General features: G+C 36.0%; 5 protein-coding genes across 6 annotated transcripts; 2 read left to right on the top strand and 3 right to left on the bottom strand.

Annotated features, from left to right (window-relative positions):
• The first annotated feature begins 2,036 nt into the window (after positions 1 to 2,036).
• On the top strand, positions 2,037 to 2,903 carry LOC114536259. The gene has a single exon (XM_028557586.1). The coding sequence runs from the start codon at positions 2,101 to 2,103 to the stop codon at positions 2,764 to 2,766; it is 666 nt and encodes a 221-aa protein (XP_028413387.1). The 5' UTR covers positions 2,037 to 2,100; the 3' UTR covers positions 2,767 to 2,903.
• An 838-nt stretch (positions 2,904 to 3,741) lies between these two features.
• LOC114536333 (phosphonoacetaldehyde hydrolase-like) lies at positions 3,742 to 4,586 on the bottom strand. Its single transcript, XM_028557691.1, has one exon. It carries the CDS (start codon positions 4,583 to 4,585, stop codon positions 3,827 to 3,829), a length of 759 nt encoding a protein of 252 aa, XP_028413492.1. The 5' UTR covers position 4,586; the 3' UTR covers positions 3,742 to 3,826.
• A 445-nt stretch (positions 4,587 to 5,031) lies between these two features.
• Positions 5,032 to 7,995, top strand: LOC114536306 (esterase OVCA2-like). Its single transcript, XM_028557642.1, has 10 exons — positions 5,032 to 5,084; positions 5,171 to 5,193; positions 5,288 to 5,361; positions 5,513 to 5,557; positions 5,646 to 5,764; positions 5,893 to 5,905; positions 6,450 to 6,515; positions 7,117 to 7,257; positions 7,349 to 7,408; positions 7,488 to 7,995. The coding sequence occupies exons 1-10, from the start codon at positions 5,055 to 5,057 to the stop codon at positions 7,556 to 7,558; spliced, it is 642 nt and encodes a 213-aa protein (XP_028413443.1). The 5' UTR covers positions 5,032 to 5,054; the 3' UTR covers positions 7,559 to 7,995.
• Positions 7,960 to 14,973, bottom strand: LOC114536304 (autophagy-related protein 9A-like). 2 transcript variants are annotated; one of them, XM_028557639.1, is made up of 14 exons: positions 14,914 to 14,973; positions 11,588 to 11,650; positions 11,007 to 11,081; positions 10,721 to 10,830; positions 10,565 to 10,605; positions 10,278 to 10,373; positions 10,128 to 10,166; positions 9,862 to 10,041; positions 9,512 to 9,595; positions 9,370 to 9,436; positions 9,195 to 9,274; positions 8,688 to 8,843; positions 8,344 to 8,465; positions 7,960 to 8,129 (listed from the first exon to the last, which is right to left on the bottom strand). In XM_028557639.1, the coding sequence occupies exons 1-14, from the start codon at positions 14,952 to 14,954 to the stop codon at positions 8,108 to 8,110; spliced, it is 1,176 nt and encodes a 391-aa protein (XP_028413440.1). In that variant the 5' UTR covers positions 14,955 to 14,973; the 3' UTR covers positions 7,960 to 8,107. The 2 variants fall into 2 exon arrangements, with proteins under 2 accessions (XP_028413440.1, XP_028413439.1); XM_028557638.1 differs by having other exon boundaries at positions 7,962 to 8,132.
• Positions 12,459 to 14,636, bottom strand: LOC114536305. Its single transcript, XM_028557641.1, has 2 exons — positions 14,030 to 14,636; positions 12,459 to 13,812 (listed from the first exon to the last, which is right to left on the bottom strand). The coding sequence occupies exon 2, from the start codon at positions 13,412 to 13,414 to the stop codon at positions 12,680 to 12,682; it is 735 nt and encodes a 244-aa protein (XP_028413442.1). The 5' UTR covers positions 13,415 to 13,812; positions 14,030 to 14,636; the 3' UTR covers positions 12,459 to 12,679.
• Positions 14,974 to 16,425: the final 1,452 nt, after the last annotated feature.

The raw sequence follows: 16,425 nt of genomic DNA, 5'->3' as shown, positions 1-16,425 counted from the left end.
TTCATTAATTTGTATACTAATGCCACTAAGACTAGTACCCAGTAAAATGCTGTTTGGGGCGGTGTGTGGCCCAGAGGAGATAGGGCGCTTTCAATAAATTGCACGGTATGCATGAGACCCGCTTATTGGAAAGATGTCAACAAGTGAGGCACGAAAATTTCAACATTAGAATACAGTAGAACTGTGGCAAAGCCGCTATGAAACAGGTGCATAGTATAACCTTTAGCAACCAGTTTGCAATTATCCATCATTCTGGCAAAGCAACATGGTCTTAGCAAAACGTCTCGTGAGTGAGGTCTATTGTTGGTGGATTTGATAACTTACAATGAACAGTTTTATGTATTGACATCAGTAACATTTTAACTGAAATATTGTCAAACGGGGGGGGGGAGAAGGAGATAAGCGTCTCCAGCACTTTTCACGACTCGCGGGTCCAGCTGTTTCTGAGAGTTAGCTCTACAAGTACAATACTCACATGTTATTGAAGTATTTTGGTGAATAGCTTGCTGGACCTTTGCTTATTTCGAGAATTGGTGGATGATTGAGCCTGGTGCTTGCACCAAAAACATTCAGTACACAAAAAATAAAAGAATTATTCGCCCTTTTTATGGAATTTCAATTCATTTTGGTCTTTCAGGGGATGACGAATATTTGACATTGAAGGTACTATTGTTTTTAAACCTAAAACCATTTCAGTATTAAAAAGTTGCCGTCACGTGGGCTTACGTCCTCACATGGACTCCAAAAATGGAGGTATAAAGCTGTTGCAACTTGGAAGGCGGTTGTTTAGAAGGCAGTTAGCTTCAAAGCCCGAGGACTGAATATTATGCACACACCCAAACCCTCACTACATCAATAGGGAACGGAGCAAAAGTCGTCACCTGTCAAGTCGTCATCCGTTATTAAAAAATCGATCTGTGGACTGTGGGCGCTTGTATTTATTGATGTTCGCAATAATTGTTCGCAATGCATTGCGGTAAAATGTACATGCTGTCATTTTACTCATTGGTTCGCTGTATGAAATTGCTGTAGGATTTGGCGCCGATCAAAGCTTCCTTCCAAAACTAAACTTTTATGCTACGACTTCCCATCACAAGTCCGGAATGTGTTGTACTGTAGAAATATCGCAAGTACATTGCAAGGCGTGTTATTGTAAATCATTCATCCCCCCCCCTTCCAAGAGTTCCAACTATGGTAGAACGTGCGTACTAAACTGTTGCATTACCCCACAACACCCACAACGTACACTGGCAGATAGTTACGGGAAGTATTTTTATAATACCAAAGAACTGTAATTTGCCAGTGTTTATACAAATAATCTGTCGATGTATCTGTTTGGCGGAAAGGCATTGAAATTTGAACTGATCGGCAAAGACTATAGTATATTACTGTTCTTTTAAATTTATTAAAATACTCAGTGGTTCCATAACTTAATCTGCCAGTCTGCCACACTAATTCCGAATAACATTTTGAAGTACGTTTAGTGAATCTACAGCCTCGTACCCAGGCGCTTTAGTGGAAAAATATAACGTTGCATTCATATATAGAGCTCAGTGAGTTCAAGTAAAAGAATCGAGCGCGCGTGGGTGCTTGGGGTGGTTCCCAAACACCCCCGCGCGCTTGCTTTCTTTCAGCTGACCTCTATACAATAGCTGGATGCAACATAATATATTTTACTACTAAAGCGCCTGGGTACGAGCCTGGTTCGACTAGATTCGTCCTGATGATGACTAAAATCTAGTCGAAACAAAATCTTGGAGTTGGAAAGGAAAATACTTTATTTTTGTTAAGCTTAGTAATCCAATACCGGTTTGCTAGATCATAACAAAAAAATGCACGTGCAGTGGATCGCAGTGGATGGACTTTGGCCTCTATTAAAATGGCCATCTTTGAAGCACGTGAAAACGAACATTAGCCAATCATAATAGTTCTTCAATATGATAACCTGCACGCTTCAACGAAATGGACCAATCAAATTCCACAATCATAAGACGCAAAAAGTACAGTTTGTTTATGTTCATAAGTTGTGAAGGCCATTCATATATTCACATTTGTAAGACAAAAAGGTCGATCAACGGCAATCATTAGTCGCAATCAAATATGTCCCTTGCCACCAGTTTTCTACCAAAACCCCAAGCGCTGGGAAGCAGGACTTTTAACTTTGGTACTCCCAGAGAGAGTACGTCAACTGATAGTCCAATGGCAGTGCAATTTTCAATAAAAGAACACGAAGATCATGAATTGCCGGTAATTGGTACGCACATCCACAGCCATATTTTACCCGGCTTCAGATATCGCGTTCGCTTCGGTGGTACAACTGATTATCTGTTCGGCGGAAAGGCGTTGAAACTTGAATCGATCGGCAAAGGATACGGTAAAAGAATCACATTTGAAAGTGATGATATTCTTGAAAATGATAACTTCTTTTGGTCGGATAGTCACGAAGCTGGTTTTGTGTTTTCGCCCGAAATTTTATCAGGCACCGAAGCCTTTCAAGTCATGGATACTAAGGGAAAGACTATGGGAAGATTTTCCGTGAACAGTGTGAACAAACAACAGCAAATTACAGGTGTTACCATGGAGAAAAACATGGTCACTATTCACGCAAAGATCAGTCTTTGTGGAAACATGCGACTGTTTTCTCAAATGAAAGACGTTCCTTTGGCGGGAGATGTAATTGTGAAAGTCAACCGTTTTTCATGTACCATGGAGTTTTTGGAGACAAATAACGACACGTTTGAATGTGTCTTCATAAAAATGATGTAGAATTTGGTCTAAATACTAATTTCAAGTTAGCCTATATAGACAGTATGCATAAGATTTTAGTGATCGTATAGGCATTACAAACAGACAGAAGTAATTAAATTTTAATACTGTGCGAAATTGTTGAAAAATAAAGAAACATTAGGTTACTTTAGTTCATAAATATATATCATATGTAAATTAAAAGATGAATATATTAAAATGTCTTATATTTAGTTTCCGGGTTTTTATTTTAATTCCTGCCGTAGCGAGCGTGGGACAACGTTTTTCTTCAACTTTCTTTCGGGGAGCTTGATGTTCACCACGGTACTACAAAATTTTGTGCAATCTGTTCCTTTAGCTTCTAATGAAAAAAATTGTTACTGTTTTGGTTCAATAAAAAATATGCCCATATTGCTTGTGGAGAGATAAGATAACTACAAAAAGCAAGGCTAAAGAGGGACCACACGCTTTTGCACTTAGTATAAAACATAATAGGAGCTTTTGCTTAACCAATACGGCAAACCGCAAACGGCTAATTTGAAGTCACATTAAAGGCATATTTTGCTTAGATCTTTCGGCCATAATTTGTCTGAGCAGTTACTTTATATTTGAACATAATGCACTATTTTTTCTTGCGGTTGATGTTATGTTGTAAAGCCAAACCAATGCCAAGGGTCTGTAGGGACTATTTTCCTTCGCAGGTGGCCCGAATTTTATTTCTATTCACGAAGAAAAGATTTTGCAAATTTACTTCGGACTATAATCATTTTGAATTGTTGCAATTATTCATTTCTCCGTACTTTTGCAGGGCGTGCCGTATATCTGCATGGCATATCTATGAGCACCCAGGACCGTCCTGAGGAGGGGCAATTTGCTCGAGAACAAGGGAACGGGATGATTTCACCCACTTAAAGTACCAGGGATCCAAAGGCAGTGATTACAACGTTTGTCAAATCTTCAAAGATATTATTAGTAAATACTAGAAATCAAAATCGGAATCAAATACAAACTAGTATGGTATTGGAAGAGCATGTATCTAATATGGCATAGCCATGAAAATGTTCAATGTCAATGAATATTGCTAGATTTTTGTCATATGTATAGCCATGACCTTTTCAAACAGCTGTGGCAAGTCTGCAACACTGTTTATCATGTAGTCTGGGTTACTCTGCTTTAGCATTGTTTCTGTCTGTGTTCCTGTCTGAACAGCAACTGTCCAACACCCTGCATTTCTTCCTTCTTCTATATCCATCACTGTATCCCCCACCTTCCAAACACTTCTCTTGTTAGTTATTGAACAATGCTTCATTGCTGAATGTATTAGAGATGGATGTGGTCGACCATGACCCTCCTGTTCTGCACTTGAAACATATTCAACCAAATCTTTCCAACCTAACTTTTCAACTAAAGCTAACACAACATCATGTGGAAATCCACTGCCAACCGCAAGTTTGATTCCTCTCTTTTTTAGCCAATGAAATGTTGTCGTCGTTCCAGGGATTTCTTTATTAATATTTATCAAATGAGAATTTAGGGCCAATTTAAAATCCTTAAATATATCATCTAAAGAATCTAACCTAGTTTTATTTGTAATGTTTGCACATTTAGAAGTAATGAGACAATTATTCAACTCCACTTCTTCAAATTCTTTCAACAGACACTGCACAGCACGTCTTTTGTCCATTCCTCTCACTTTATTCACTTGGTCATGATTGATTTTAATTCCGTGGCAGGCAAAGGCTTCAATCATTGCAACAGTGACTAAAGGTAAACCGTCTATTGTATCATCTACAGTTGTTCCAGCAAGATCGAACACAACAAGATCTATCTTTTCCGCCATCTTGAACACGTCACTTCCAAATGAAAAAATAGGTACGTTAAGCGTACATGTATTTTCGTATGCACCATGCATGGGTATATAGATAATTTCTCAACACTTAATATACAGTTGGTTGACCCTGATTGCGCTCCTAAAATCCTAAAACCATTCTCAATAAAACTAGAAAGTCATTTCCTAAAAGCCTAACCTAAAAATTTGCTACTAAAGTTCAAAAAGTTGCCCGTACTTATTATGCTCGGATGAACTTTGAATAGAGGTCTGTTGGAGGACGAAGGCTCATCTTTATGATGTACTAACTAAATTTTAATGCCATATTGGTCCGCTATGGCTCTAAACGAACATGGAATAGTGTTTAGTGACGTTAATTCAAAAAGTAAACACATATACTTGAGTTGTACTTGAGGTAGCATTTGCTACCCAACAAGGTAAACTAGTATTTTCTGGGACGGGGGAAATAAAATTCAAAAGTATGGCGGAGGGAGTACAGGATGTTTTGAGGGTAGGTATGCGTATATAGTATACAGTAAGTTAGCTATATTACTATTAGCTATAGAATTTATTTTTCTATCATTCAAATACTTTCAGATCTTATGTATTCATGGATATAGGTATGAATACTTTAATTTCAAAGTACATATTGCATTTCCACAAATTCGAACCTTTTTCTATACCTTTTCAAATTATGTTTATTAATTAATGCAGGCAAAGTGGAAAAATTTTCCGAGATAAAACAGGATCGTTTAGGAAAGGCCTAAAGAAACTTCCTCTCGAATTTGGTAACTATATTTACAGTTTCCTTTCATTGCTCCATATCAGAAGCTATGCATGTGTCTGACGCACAATTTAAAATATTGGTTGTTAATATATCTAGTCTATAATGGAGTCTGGATATATTGTTTGATCAAATATTCCTTGTTTTTCCCACAGTGTATATTACTGCCCCGAATAAGATACCAAATGTGGAGGATGAAGGTATCTCTACACCTATTTGTTTGAACCAATATATTATGCTACATTTGTTACCAGCACTGTGCTAAAACTATGTTGCATTTTGATCTAGAACAATATGGTTGGTGGTTTTCTACACAAGAGAATACTTATGACCCATTAACAAAGTCAAGTTATTGTAAAGGATATGAAACAACAATCAACTTTATGCAGGATGTTTTTCAAAAGCAGGTTTGTCAGTTGTTGTGTAACTACCTTGTCATTTATGAATCATGGTTGGCAGACACCAATGAAGTTTAAATATTCTGACATATATTCACCTTTACTTTACAGTTTACACCCCTTGTTTTTTCCTTTAGGGTCCATTTGATGGTAAGCAGTCTAGCTATTTTTCAATTTTTTCATCTAGGTTTTTGTTGAGATTGGTATATCTGTAATGGGTACATTTATAATGCGACAATAAAGTCGGATATTTTACTTTTAAAAGGCTTTTAAGTCTGTTATTTGCTTGGTTCTAGGGCTTTGTAACCTAAGGAACCTTGTATTGTAAATGGCTAATCATAAAATATTCCTTCATGCCTTTTAATATATATGTTTAATTGAATGCATACTGAACACCATTAGATGCTCAACTTATAAAGTGATTACCACAAAAAGTTGTTTGAAAAGCACAGCCAAATGAATTCATTACAATATGAGACTATATGAGACTTGTTTAGGACTGCCTGTTCTGACCGTGAATCCATGATACTGTTTGTGTATGGGTAACCATGCAATGCATCTTCTTTAGATTAATCGATTCTATAGTATAACGATGCATGACGTATAAAATGAACAGCGATTATAGTAAGAAAATCATGCAATTATTATTTCGAATAGAAAGACAGAATCCGTGATTCAAAAGGCATCTTTTTAGGAATCTTCTCATTCAGTCAAGGAGCTTCTCTAACGTCACTTTTGTGCGCGATGAACGAGGAGAAAGGTAGATAACTAATAACTTAGCTTCCATCTGGGTATTTATGGCTGCATTTATGACGCGAATTACTTCTCTGGGGCCTGGACCAGGATGCGTGCTCCAATAAGTTTTCGTTCGGCATATCAACGGCGTAAAAAATACTCACCAACTGATTCAGCTGTGTAACGGGAAACGTCAGCATTACAATATCAATTACAATATCTAGCAACAATTGGCCAATCGCTTGTCCAGGATATTTGTTCTTGGGCAACAAAATACCCTTGGTTTATAACAAGTAACAACCTGAATCTACTCTGGCTTTAGTATTCCAAATGAATGGTTTCCAGAACTAGATTGTCTGATTGTGATGGACACCGATATAAACAGGTCGTCTTATCACATATTGGCCACTTTAAGCGCGAATTTAACTGCATATTCCCAGTAGACTAACCTCAGACAAATCCCAATATCATATATCATTTTTTCTTGTATACTGATTACCTGAAGAAGCACGCATTCTAGGTGCATATTTGCTTTTCTGGTCCAGGGAAATTAGGAGAGATAATGCAATCTTTGTTATATACATTGCTAAATCACCAATCATATAATTTCTTTCATTATACACAAGGTTCAATAATAAATTTCAAATTTGCAATAATGGTTGCTGGCTTCACATCAAAATCCACACAACATGACGTGTTTTATGAAAACCTTATCAAATGTCCAACCCTTCACGTTTATGGTGAAACTGATCAAGTCATACCAAAAGGTAGACATGAATATTGTAATTAAAGTACGCGCCTAATATGGTAATAATACGCTTCAATAGAGAAACAATGCTTACACTTTAACTTATATAGAAAATAGTGTGAAATTGGTGGAATATTTTGACAATCCTGTGACACATTGTCATCCTGGAGGTCAGTTTCCATGCCACTGGGTTGTTGTTGTTAAAATGCAGACCATTTTCATCAGTTTAATGTACCTTTCATTATTTAGGTCATTTCGTTCCAGCTTCCTCTCAACATAAACAAGTTTACATCGACTTCATACAGAGATTCTTATCGTGACTGACATCCCAAGGTTTAGAGCGTAGAAGTATTTTAGGGAATTTTCACCAAGTGTACAAAAACAATCGTTACAATCTTTCTTGGAAATTTAAAGGAACAGTTTCTTTCATTCCGCGTTTTCCTTTAGACTACCGTAAGTTGAACAACGTCCAAAAAATTATTGCAACTATGCTTGTACTAGCTCGGGTATTACTAAACCATTTGCTATATTGATATGGACTTCAGTCTGTTGCTAACGTGTGCAGTTGACAGCAGATCGAGTTGGGACAATTAAAGTGGAAATATTTTTCAGAAGGTTGAATGCAACGAGACAGTAATAGCTAATTCATGCCTTGATATGTCTTATAAACGTAAATGGTTATCTGTTGGATTATATGTATTATATGAAAAACCATGGTTAAAATGAAATCAACAGTATTTACAAAGTGGCCTAACATCATCATACAGTCAATTGTTTGTTAGATTATTATTTTAAATAATGTAAAAGATCCCTACAGTTATAATTCTGGTTATTTTCCAGGTTTGTATAATCCAGTATTCCTATATTGTTCACACTTGGTGGTCTTGTGGGCTGCTAAGAATATAAATTTATTTTGATCAAACTGGACCACTGATAAATTAATAATCTATCTCGTATGTCTATCTCGTAATGTATACATTAGACTGGGAGCATATTCAGATATATTCGCGCTCACAAAAATATCTGCCCGCCCACTTGTGAACTTCGAGAAGCCGACTTTATTGAAATCTATTCAGTTATTCTGTGGTAGACCGTAATAATTTACCTCGGCTGATTCTCCTCAGACGTTGACCCTTCACCAAATGAACTTTGGTTCGTAGTCTGAATAACAACACTGGCTGCAGTAGCTTGCTGAGAAGACTCGGAATTATCACCTCGATCATGAAGCTAAAAAAATTAACAAATCAATTCTTCTCATCACAACGGTAATAATTTAATCATGAATCACAATTTCGCAAAACAATTCTTCATATATAATCCTATATAGCAATATCAGCCGTCTTTCACGGAGAGAATGTGAGTACAAAAATTAAAACTCGCATTGTTAAGCACCTATCTTAAATGCAAAATGAAGCGGACGAAATTTGAGGGAAATGTGATTTGTCATACCTGATGCATATAGAGCATACTTGAATTCATTTCTTCTTCCAGTCTTAATCTTTCCTGAACCCCGGTGTGATCCACACTACCGTGACTGGTAGACATGAATGACTGTGAAACATGTGGTAATGAAGCCACTGGTGCCAAGGATGGCAGACCTGTAGACTGATGATTAAAAATACCGTAAACATTCCATTGTGTAAATAAGCTTTTGGTCAAAAAGAAACAGCATGCAATTGACCATTCGAAAAAAGCAGGCCTGTTCGATCACGCAAAATTTGCATTCGAGATCTTCTCTTGCATGTAAAATCATACTCTAAAGAGATATAGTCTAAAGAAATATTTATATCTAATATATCGTTTTTAATAGAGGAACATTTTAACAAGCCTTGTTTTGGCAGAATATAAGCTGATCAGCCTTGTTTTCACCTATAAACTCGAAGCAAGCCCCTTGCTGTTTTCGTATATTGTTTTATACTACACCTAATTCATATTTTCGTTGAAAACTCGGCTTACTTGGATTCGAGATGTCTGCATGCTTTCGTTGTTTCGTCCAGAAAGACTTGTTTGTAAGCTTGGATACGAATCTTTGGCAGCTGTGGAGAGAATTTAGGTCAATCAAATGGTACGCGAATGACCAAAGTGAATTTATAAACCGTAAAAACAAAAATACTGTCTATGAAGGCCCTACCATTTTCTTTGATTGTGCTCATGAACTGAATTTGTGATTGTGGAGGTTTCCATTGAGGGTTTTTTATCTGTAATTTTAGGTAAAATTAAACTATTTGTTTATCCAGGATTTAATTTCACTTTGTTTTATTCAACTTTATTACCGAGAATTGAAGTAAGGATAGTTCTGTTTTGCCATTTTCTGCTTGCTCATATTGACTGGCAGCTGTCAAACCATGGGACATCCACTAGTTAATGAAGTAAACAAAGCAATTTATCCCAAAACTTGACAGCTAGTACAGGACGTTACCCGAGATCGAAGAAGACGTGAAGTGACTTTGAAATATTGAAAGAAGTAGAAAATCAAATCATACAGAGCTTATGAGGAATATGTTTCGCCAGTTTCGGTTGATGATAAGGCTGTTGTTAGTATTTGCTTCTTTCAATACCTCAAAATCATTTCACGTTTTCCATATAATCGCAGCTAGGCGGGATCGTGCGAACGGCCTCTTACTTCTGGATTTCCATGTTTTCGTACATCCATCTGAGCAAATGAACAAACATCTCCTACGCCAACAACCTCCACAGTAAAATTCCGAAAAAAATCAACAATATCGAGAGCTTTGTATCTTATACTAAAACACAGCAAGAATGGTGTCACCAGGGCGCTCACAAGTTCTTGAATAACGAAAACCTGGGAAAAAGCATATCGATCACCATCTCGTAGCTTGTGGAGCGTGGAGTATTATTAGAAAAGGATTAAAAAAGAAAAGAACATACAGCTTTGTACTCAAACAACTGTTGAAATTCTTGAAAAACCTTGATACAAATGAAAATGTACAGGTAGTTTTTCGCAATATAAGGATACCATGACAGCACTATAATATGGTTTGCATATCATCTATACTAATACAAGTATAGTATACATACTTCGTTTGTGTGAGCTTTCGTCTTCCATTCATCAGGAATATAATGAATATGAACTAAAACTTGTCTCAACAGTTGTTCAGGACACCAAATCAAGTTCTAGAAAACAATAGTGCAAATGTAAGTATCACTATGGACTTATCTATCAACCATGATTTAGTAACACCAAGAAGCATATGCATGGAATGCATCGTAAATGTTGTTCGTGGAATCAGTTCTTGGATGTGATACTACAGTTAAAATTCAGTGGTTATACGCATAGTTATGTTAACATCGTTAAACAAATTTACCTCGTCTGGTATAAATGCATAACAAATTCTTATTAGAAGACCTAAAAGTAAAAATAACTTGTCAGTATGGCCACCAGATTTAGTCGCTTCTCATCAGTAAAATCTCGCGATAACTGTTCTGATTGTTACAGTATAATTTGACCAATTAAACTCTACCTAGACTAGCTATTGTAGTTAACATGTGTTCAGCTCTGAAGACATCTTGATCGTAAATTGATAGACAAGTTAATACGGCAAAAAATGAGCCCGCAACAAAGGCTATATTCCTAGATAAACAGTAAAGAATAATATAAGCAGGATTTGATAATAGAAATGTACAGTATAACTGCCATTGCCTCTATGATGAAAGAGTTTATTATAACACGGTGGTCGTTTCCCAATTTCCCATTTTTTTTAGGAATATCACATTTTAGGATTAAAACATAACATTTCAATAAATTACTTTGATATAATGGCAAGAAAAGGTGAAGTAAAAATATTCGTGTACTGATTCGCAGGCTCGTAAGCTTTGTTCAATCTGAAAAAAGAACAAAATATTAAACAAATATAAAAAAGAATAAAAAAAATGGTATTCAAACACCAGCCAACACCGCAGAAATTGGTGTTTATGAAGTTTCAATCCGTAAAGCTGATCACTGGTTCAGATTGTGCATTTCTGTATCGCTATCAAAGAGAAAACTATTGAACAACTTTAAAAAGTTCGGTTTTTCTTCCGAATACGCATTATGCAATCTTTTGACAGCTCATTATAAACATCTTAACATTTTATTAACACCATTTTGAGGCTAAAAGTATACGCAAGGTTATTACTTCAGATGATTCGTTTTTGCCGTGTGCAAGCTTTAAATCTTTTGTGCAAGACATATTTTGTGTAGTATCTATAAATCTTTTTTCTCACCAAGTTTGAAGCCTAAGTATTGAGAATTGCGGCTAAGTATTTTTCAGTTTTACCAATTTCCGCGGTGTTACACCAGCCACAATTGACAGACGATCTATAGCTATTCAAATGTAATAAACACTTACCGTATTTGAAATTCATGGTCTAATTCATTGAAATGTCTAAGAAAGAGACGGCCATAATAGGACCTGGAAAATTAAATACATATACATCTGAGCTGGGAAATTAAATATATAGCTATTAGGCCGTAGGATGAGCATCCAAAAGATGCAATTCCGTTGCACCCCTCGTGAAACTACATAATTTTCACATGAATCAATAGATAAAAACTTACTTTATCAGAATCCGTTGCTCCCCAAGCGAAACAGGTGCACAAATGGGAAAAAAATCCCTCCAAAGTTTGCTATATTCGCGCTTCGAAATATTCGAACCGCCATTGTTTTAGTAGCAAATACGCATGCGCTTGTCAGCCAAACTCGCACTGCGCACGCGCAGACAGGAAAAATGGATTTTCCCTGTGGGTTTTCCCCGATTTCCCGTGTGAAAATAACAAAATAAAATCACAGAATAAAGATCAAACCTTGTAATATTAACGACGCCATTTCGCGCGAAGGACGAACATATTGACGATTTCAAATTAAACTCTATAACAGCACAAGTTTTTTAAAACTGTCTACGAATTTTACTATAGTATAAATTTTTAGCTTTTTGATTTTGCACATTAATAGATGTTAGATTTTGTCTGCGTTTGTTATAAATGGATATGGATTAGCATTGTGGTATATATAGTTTAAATGTTTTTTAACTGTTATATTTGTTATTATAACAATTTTATCACCAATATGTACGTAATTTTTAAAATAGATTGCTATTATAATTTAATCATTTTGTACAAATAACGTTTCCATAATACATTTAAAAACTAATTTATCTTATTCGATTAATTATTTTGTTTTTGTAAATATTACCACATGAGTTCAATACACACACAATAAATATTGTTAAAACACATTGTACATTTTGCTTGCTCATATGCTAAATCACTTCAATTTATTGGCTATTGTTTCAAAATACCGTTTTAACGTATAATTCTACTTATTAACATCTTAATTCAATAAAAATTTGTGAGGTAAAAAACCCACCTGTATCAAACAGGACGGAGAATATATAAATATACATACAACTCACACAATCAAGAAACAAGTTAAATATTTCGCTTAAATATAGCCTTGGCCAAACGCATAATCCCATGCAAGAGTAGTTGGAACATCACTAACAAAGCCTGGAGGAATAGCAGAATCATTGGATATATTCATCTGTGCAAGGGCAGTTTCATGGCACAATACAAATGAGTGTGACATGCAATGTCCAAAGCCACTCAATAGAGAAATTACTGAGGCTGAATCTGTCAGTTGTCTAAGTGCCATGGCAAGTGCTATGCTCTTGGGTGTAAGATTCCTTCCCCCAGATGCTAAATTCACAAGGTCTTGTACAATTGATGTTAGTTTGGAACTGTTCTTGCCCTCAATTGGCACGTACTTACTTAAAGTTGGCTCTGAAGAGAATCCACAAGTCCAAGCCAATACATTAAAAAGTTCATATGGAACCACTTTTCGCACATTATCTATTGTCAAATCAGATGCCAATGGTGGCCAAGGAAGATTCAGTTTTGGTATATCTTGGACCTTTTGGCGAAGAATCAATGTAGCATTGTATAGAATTTGTAACTCATTGACTTTAGAATTTCCCTCAGTTTCTGTGTTGGAATTCAGATCATCATCATCAATGGTACCGGTATAGCTCTCTTCATCAAAGTCTTCATCGTTGTTTTCTGACTTGTTTGACATATGTTCCTCAACCAATTCGGAAGAATCCAAATTTTCCACATATACAATCTCACTAACATTTCTCATTTTCGGTACATAAAACACAAGTTGGGGATAACTTTTCATCTGTCGTTGCTTGAGTTTAAAAGCTCTATATTTAGATGCATCCACATTCTCGGTGTCCTTAGCAATGATAACAAATTTCTCCAGCAATCTTTCATGTACCTTATTTGCTTATTTGCGATGACCTCAGTCTTGATTACTTTCTTACAGAAGACATCATAAGACTTCTCGTACACTGTAGATCTTTCAGTCTCCAATTGCTTCTTTGTCTCTCTGGTGAGAAAATTTGTATGATTGCAGTAGCAAACTTTGTGATAGCGGACTTCCAGTGCTACACAGTCTTTCCCCCGGATTTACACGAGTATCCGTTCACCATTCTTTCTCTCGGCAGCTGTACGTAGAAGACCAGCATCAATTGTTTCTGCCAACATGAGTGGGGTTCTTCTTCTCTTCTTAGTCACCTGGTGTGAACAAAACTATTAAACTTAATATCTGCTAATAACACAGTTGGATGTTTGTAGCATTAGAAACTACTTTACCCTAAGACTAAATAAACTTAATTGACCACAATTCAAGATATTTTAAAACCAACTCGAGAATCTGTGCTACTAGTGCACATTGCACCAGCTACTAGTGCACATTGCACTAGTATAATTATATCTATCAAAATGACCATACCTTGTCTAGTGAGAACTAAGAGGAATCTCTTCCACAAACAATACATATCTCTGGAAGTACATGCTCGTTTCTTTTAGGCAGGGTCTTATTAACGTCTGCGACTGATTGTCGTGTAATTTTTCGCCTTGGTTCCATTGGTTCCACTTTCACATGTAGTCCTTCGGTAGGAGTTACAGTTTCAGAGCTAGTGCCTTCTCCTTTTTCTTCCTTTCGCTGTTGTCTACGGATCTTCTCTTCATCACAAAATCTCTTCCAGCATTTCATATGATGGTACCATTCTCAGTTAATGCTGTTAGGGTTCTTCTCCATGTATGAATTGACAGATCCGTCATCGATGTTTTCGTAAGATTTCTTAGCTATTTCAGCTTGTTGACATTTAAGTTTGGCCCATTTTGGACCTACACTCAAGAAATTTCTTAAGCCTTTGGCGTGTAACTTTGCAAAGTTGCTCCGTAACGCCATCAAAATGAATAAAACATGAGGATATTCGAGTGTTATAAATATCTTCAGCCATGATTATTTTGCATAACTCGAAGCATGTGCGTGCTTATGCGCGTGCGCAGTGCGAGTTTGGCTGACAAGCGCATGCGCATTTGCTACTAAAACAATGGCGATTTGAATATTTCGAAGCGCGAATATAGCAAACTTTGGAGGGATTGTTTTCCCAATTGTGCACCTGTTTCGCTTGGGGAGCGACGGATTCTGATAAAGTAAGTTTTTATCTATTGATTCATGTGAAAATTATGTAGTTTCACGAGGGGTGCAACGGAATCCGTTTTCTAAGCATCTTTTGGATGCTCATCCTACGGCCTATATATGTACGTTCTCAGTTTATATATAATAAAACTGGGGGATTGGTTCAAAAATTAGAATCAAATCGTTACCAGTGTCGCGCGCCAAATGTACCAGGGGATCTTTTTATCATCTATATCAAAGTTGATTAGTTTTATGTAAATGTTAATGAAGTTGACACAAGTTTATTTCTACGAATTCTGCGTTTATATGCATTTCATTTCAACAACGAACGAACTGATATTGATCATAAAGATTTTTTCACACGTGCATGTATTATTCCAAAGCCGTAAAAAAATTTTATAAAGTCTTTTATAAAGGATCTGATCAGACCTACGTGTCATGAATGAACTTAACTCGACTTTTAGGGTCGACCTAGGCCTGGGGCACAGAGTACTACACAGAGGTGGAACTCGCGGCAAATCTTGTCCCCCTGTTTTTAATGCGCACGCGCTAGGCTCTGGCAAGTGTTTTTGCACTTTTTAATAAGGAAAATTCGATTTTTTAGCAGAAAAAATGCAATTTTAAAGCCAAGGGTCTTTTGCTCTTCGTTTTTTTGACAAATTTTATTTATCCATCCGACATTGCTCCTTTTGGATTAAAAATGACTGCGATAATACGAATTAAAACGGGAAAAAAAGGGAAATACAACTACGAGGAGTGCGATTTTCACACGAAGCTTCTAGAACTGCCAGGTAAAAATTCAAAGTTTGGTATTTCATCTTATAAATGTAGGTCTATCTGACTATATTTCGCCAACATGCAGTCGTATTTTTTTCTAGATGGCGAAACAATCTTCTCAAAGTCAGTTAACTTTTGAGCGGACGACATATCTACTGTTCAACAAGATAGCAAGTTACGTGGCTATTAAAAAGTTTTACAACGCATACGTAGTTTACTGATATTTGTGAACCCTATTATGTCTCCTATGTGTATTATATTCACATCCAAAATTTGGAAAATAGCTTTCAATCTTCTCATAGAAGCCACACAGCATTGCATAGATTAGATTGGAAATTGATCTGCATGTCCTTCATGAATATTACAATCATGTATGAACTGAAATTAATATCTGTTAGCACATTTACCATTTGTGTCAGTGTGTGAAGTTGGATTTATACTCATGTAAAAGTATTGTATATATATATAGGTAAAATTTGCATTTGTTTATTGTAAATCCTTTGAATTCAAGTTCAAGATTCGAATAAAAAACATGTAGTTTTTGCTAGTTTTATGGCAAAATAAATTATTTTCAAAGAAATTTTTTCGTGTGTTTGAATTTTAGAAATAACACATCAATCATGCTTGTTTTAAGATCAGCTCAGATGTTTTCTGGATGGAAAAATAACTGCCTAATTTATAATCGGCGATGATGTTGGCAATCAACTTGATATTTATAAAGAAAATCATTCGTGCTTGTATTTCTTACCTCTTTAACCTAACGCATATATTTTTTACAAAAACACAACCATTTACCGTTTGTTTTTAAAATTTAGGCGCAAAAATGGAGGTCGATAGAGCCAGCTTTAAAATATTAACATTTTTCGTCTTTCGAACACCTTTTCTCCTTACTTTAGAGTCAAAATACACTTGCCAGAGCAATT

Source organism: Dendronephthya gigantea, unplaced genomic scaffold (assembly GCF_004324835.1).
Source record: "Dendronephthya gigantea isolate DGI-Jeju-01 unplaced genomic scaffold, DenGig_1.0 000133F, whole genome shotgun sequence".
NCBI lineage: Eukaryota > Metazoa > Cnidaria > Anthozoa > Malacalcyonacea > Nephtheidae > Dendronephthya > Dendronephthya gigantea.
Note: the sequence above shows the minus strand (reverse complement) of the source record. Positions and strands in the feature narration are given on the sequence as shown.

What these genes read in the sequence shown, in the direction of transcription:
- LOC114536259 (XM_028557586.1), top strand. Translation starts at nt 2,101, where the DNA reads ATGTCCCTTGCCACCAGTTTTCTACCAAAACCCCAAGCGCTGGGAAGC.
- LOC114536333 (XM_028557691.1), bottom strand. Translation starts at nt 4,585, where the DNA reads ATGGCGGAAAAGATAGATCTTGTTGTGTTCGATCTTGCTGGAACAACT.
- LOC114536306 (XM_028557642.1), top strand. Translation starts at nt 5,055, where the DNA reads ATGGCGGAGGGAGTACAGGATGTTTTGAGG. An exon ending in CGCGATGAACGAGGAGAAAG is followed by an intron (nt 6,516 to 7,116) that starts GTAGATAACTAA and finishes ATTATACACAAG; the next exon opens with GTTCAATAATAAATTTCAAA. An exon ending in TGATCAAGTCATACCAAAAG is followed by an intron (nt 7,258 to 7,348) that starts GTAGACATGAAT and finishes TAACTTATATAG; the next exon opens with AAAATAGTGTGAAATTGGTG.
- LOC114536305 (XM_028557641.1), bottom strand. Translation starts at nt 13,414, where the DNA reads ATGAAAAGTTATCCCCAACTTGTGTTTTATGTACCGAAAATGAGAAAT.
- LOC114536304 (XM_028557638.1), bottom strand. Translation starts at nt 14,954, where the DNA reads ATGATAAAAAGATCCCCTGGTACATTTGGCGCGCGACACTG. An exon ending in ACATTTGGCGCGCGACACTG is followed by an intron (nt 11,651 to 14,913) that starts GTAACGATTTGA and finishes TTAATTTTCCAG; the next exon opens with GTCCTATTATGGCCGTCTCT. An exon ending in GACCATGAATTTCAAATACG is followed by an intron (nt 11,082 to 11,587) that starts GTAAGTGTTTAT and finishes TTCTTTTTTCAG; the next exon opens with ATTGAACAAAGCTTACGAGC.